Raw genomic sequence first — 4,198 nt, 5'->3', positions numbered from 1 at the left:
CTACTACAAATATCTTAGCAACCATCGTTGGAGTAGTCACTATTATCGTTGGGGTGTGAAACCCTTTATATTCTTCGGAAATGGATCCTCTCCATTTTCTTTGTCATTGGAGAGAATAAAGTGTAATCTTCTACTTTTAATTCTACAAGTGAGACTAAAAATAAATGAGAAAGAAAATACAATGAAAGATGAGATCTTCCACTAGATATCATCTAATTTTTTTTCCACTAAAAAGAATCCACTCCCATGATTTTAATTCATCTAGTTCAAAGTCTAGAAAAAAAACAAATTTTTGAGTTTCAAAATTATTATATTGCCGACGCTATAAAGGATCATAAGTTTCAGCACCTAGTTTAGCGCTAATTTTTATCCCCGCTTCGATTGATTCATTCGAACGAAAGCAACACTGCCACAAATCGCTTTGACATTAACGAATCAAATACTAGGCACCTTTAGACACTACATTCTTAGCCACTACCTGTTGTATTTTCTTTTCAACTATATGATTTTTTCCTCTTTCTCTCGTTTAGTTATCCATAACCTCTCTCTTTTATTAATTCCACTAAGAAGTTAATAGAATGTTTATATAATGTATACAATAAATTATTTATTTAGCCTAATATTATGAGTTAAAAAATAAATATTACTCATAAGATTGGTAATTTATATCTTACCTGCAAGTATCTAATTCATTCGAATAGAGTAGGCTACCCGACTTGCTGCGTATAGGGTAGGATACGGATTTAGGGTGTATCCTATCCTATCATATCCGACCCTCATATATATAACACATATTTTATAATGACTTATAATAAACGAACAACTATTAAATTAGTCAAAATTTAGTAATTTAGAGTATTAGTTTTTTATTTTATATGTTATTAATATGTATCAAATTCAAAATAATTGAATTTTATATTTATTTTGAAAAAATTTGATATTTTTGCGAGTAGGATATGGTAGGATTTAGAGTTCTGATACCATGTCATGAAACCACTCATCCCAAAAAGTTTAAGCTGATAAAAAAATTGTAACACTAATGATTATATCTCTAATACTAAATCGGACATTTCTAAACTTTCATTATACATATTATACAAATATTTCATTGGTCCCTATACTTACTCATTTTTTATTTCTTTAAACCGTTTGTTTAATTTAAAAAACAAAAAATAAAAAAGAAACTAAGTTGGTTGGAAATGAAATTCCGAAACTAAACCAGAGAAACCATATGAGAGGAAATGATTACCCTATTCTCTAGTATCTTGTACTCTCCGATTCTTGATAAGACAATTCTCTCATCAATACAATAACCTTTGGATAACTGCAAGCCTCCTGTTCTATTCAGTATTCAACATCATTTATAAATGAATGCATACCCCAACTCTCAGAGCAAGCTGTTGTGGGATCATGGCATCATCCGCATCCACAAAAGTGAGCATGAAGCTTCTGATCGACACAAAGTGCAAGAGAGTTCTGTTCGCCGAAGCCTCCAAGGAAGTGGTGGACTTCCTTTTTAACCTGCTTCAGTTGCCACTCGGTGCAGTGGTGAAGCTTCTAACAGAAAAATCCATGGTGGGTGGCATAGGCAATCTCTATAAGAGCGTGGAGGGTCTTGGTGACAGTTTCTTGCAACCAAACCTATCCAGAGATGTTCTGCTGAATCCAGGTTTCCCTTCATCGTCAACCGCCATCTCTGGTCTTCTTCTTCCATCATCAGCTGCTGCCACGGGAAGGGTACATGGGAGTAGTGGCTTTGTGAAAGAGGTTGTGACGTACATGGTGATGGACGATTTGGTCATTCAACCCATGTCAACCATTTCAAGCATCACTCTGCTGAACAAGTTCAATGTGAAGGAGGTTGGTGCCTTGCAAGAGAAGGTGGTCGAGCTTGGAATGAACGAGGTATCTTATCTCCTTATTATTTCTTTTCGTTCATAATAAATATTTATTTGTTGGTCCCTTATTTCCTTATTATTTCTTTTCGTTCGTAATAAATATTTATTTGCTGGTCCCTTATTGTTTCTTGTACAGGGCTTAAGGCTACTGAAGGCCTCATTGCAGTCGAAGATGGTGTTGACAAGCGTCTTCCTCAAGAGTATGGACACATAAAGATATTCAACTAGTATACAGTAGTTTCATCTAGCTATGAGCCTCGCGGTTTCAAACCAAATGTTAAGAATGCCTCTATTTTGTGCAGTTAATATAATGTTTCATGTTCAACGATATGGATATATGTAGTTGTTTGTGTTTTGTTAAAGAAAAAGTATATGTATGTATTTTGAACGATGCATCCTATCCTTATGATGAGATGCAATGCTCTCTAGTTAGTTATTTGACTCGTTATTATTAATATGTGCCATTTAACATTTCCTGGTTTGAATTTACAATCCTGAAAGGTTCTTATTATTATTGTTGTGGTTGGGTCGATATATAATAGGTGAAAATTCAGGTAAAGTCGGTTTCAGGTGAAATTGATATCTAAGAGCCGTTTTATGAAAATTTAGTCAATTCAATCAAATCATCTAATAGCTCTTATATATCAACTTCATGTGAAGTGGAGTGCACCTGAATTTTCATCTATACACCTGAATTTTCATCTATATAATATTATAACGTAAGAGGTTTAATTATTAGAAGGACGTGAATAAGATGACAAGCAGAGTAGTGATGAATAAAACATAAAATTCTGTTAGAAAATCAATAAAACAATGAAATATTTGTACAATGTATATAATATTTGTAGTTTTATACAATGTATACAATGGTTAATGTATACAATGGTTATTTAATGGACTATTTATTTGGCAACTTTACTTTGTTGGTGAATAAACAATGAAGCAATTGTTGAAGATATTTTGAAGAGTAGAGATAACTATTAGTGGTATTGGAAAGGGAAGTGGTGTGGACTCTCGAGGCGTATGCATGCATGAATTGATGAATGGTGTGGACTTTCCAACTTCACTCCATCTCTCTATATATAGCCTTTCAAAAATTATGAATTATTACTCCATCAGATTCAGATTTACTCTATCTTTGAGCCATGACGAGCAAGACACCCCCTACAAATAGTTTGAGTGTGAAGCTTCTGATACACACAAAGCGTAAGAAAGTGCTGTTTGCAGAAGCCTCTAAGGATGTAGTGGATTTCCTCTTTACCTTGCTTCAGTTGCCACTTGCTACCGTCGTCAACATTTTAACCAAGGAAACTGCCTCTGGTTGCTTAGGAAATCTCTATTCCAGCGTTGAAAACCTCAACCGTGTTTACATGCAACCAAACCTATCTAAGGATCTTCTTCTTCATCCAACCATTATTCTTCCCTCCTCACCTTCCATCTCCGGAATCCTCCCTTCAGCTGCTAGAAATCATTCCGACGAGACAACTCCAAAGATTTACAAATGCTCGAGCGGTTATATTGGTTGTATGACCACTGTAACAGATGTGTATAACTCTCTTTGTAGCGTGTGTTACTCTGGTCGTACGACGACGGAGCTGAAGTATATCAAGGGTGAAGTCACCGCCACGGCAAGGGCGGGAACAGCACCAGCTACTTCTGGTCATAGTAATAACGGGTTTGTGAAAGAAGTAGTAACTTACATGATCATGGATAATCTTGTCATTCAACCCATGTCAATCCTCTCCGGCCTCACCATGCTTAACCAGTTCAATGTCTATGATGTTGGTGCCTTGAAAGAAGCTGTTGTTCAACTCGGCATGAATGAGGTATGAGGGAGTGATGAGCGGTATTTTGAGTCTTACAAAATTTAACTGATTTGATTAAATTTTTATCAAATAACTTTACTCATGAGTTTTCACCTTAAATTATTTGTATTTGTATGTTACAGGGCATACAGCTACTTAAGACATGTATGGAAAAGTCCGACAAGGTTCTCACAAGCGTTTTCTTAGCTTAGATTATTCATGAGTTTCCGTTATTAAGCATTTATATTAGTGGTTTAACATTTTCAATTTCTACCGGTGCTTCAATTGTTAAGAATTATGGTTGTCAAATTTGGATTTGCTATGTTATGTTTCTTGTTGGCTTTGCTTAAAATGTTAAGACTAGCTTGATGCATTTGGGATCTTTTAGCATTTTTTTTTTTTGGGTTGATGGATTGGACAATCCCAATCCTAGGTTACACACTCACACACACATGATATCCCTTTCTTTTTGGTCAAGTTTGCATTAGATGAGGT

The 4,198-nt window shown here is 35.1% G+C and overlaps 1 protein-coding gene across 1 annotated transcript; it reads left to right on the top strand.

The window, feature by feature from the left end:
- The first annotated feature begins 3,043 nt into the window (after window positions 1-3,043).
- LOC107467603 (uncharacterized) lies at window positions 3,044-3,915 on the top strand. Its single transcript, XM_016086742.1, has 2 exons — window positions 3,044-3,724; window positions 3,847-3,915. Exons 1-2 carry the CDS (start codon window positions 3,044-3,046, stop codon window positions 3,913-3,915), a joined length of 750 nt encoding a protein of 249 aa, XP_015942228.1.
- Window positions 3,916-4,198: the final 283 nt, after the last annotated feature.

The sequence above is a fragment of the Arachis duranensis genome, chromosome 9 (genome assembly GCF_000817695.3).
Source record: "Arachis duranensis cultivar V14167 chromosome 9, aradu.V14167.gnm2.J7QH, whole genome shotgun sequence".
Taxonomy (NCBI): domain Eukaryota; kingdom Viridiplantae; phylum Streptophyta; class Magnoliopsida; order Fabales; family Fabaceae; genus Arachis; species Arachis duranensis.
The sequence above is the reverse complement of the archived record's forward strand: the minus strand, read 5'-3'. Positions and strand labels throughout refer to the sequence as shown.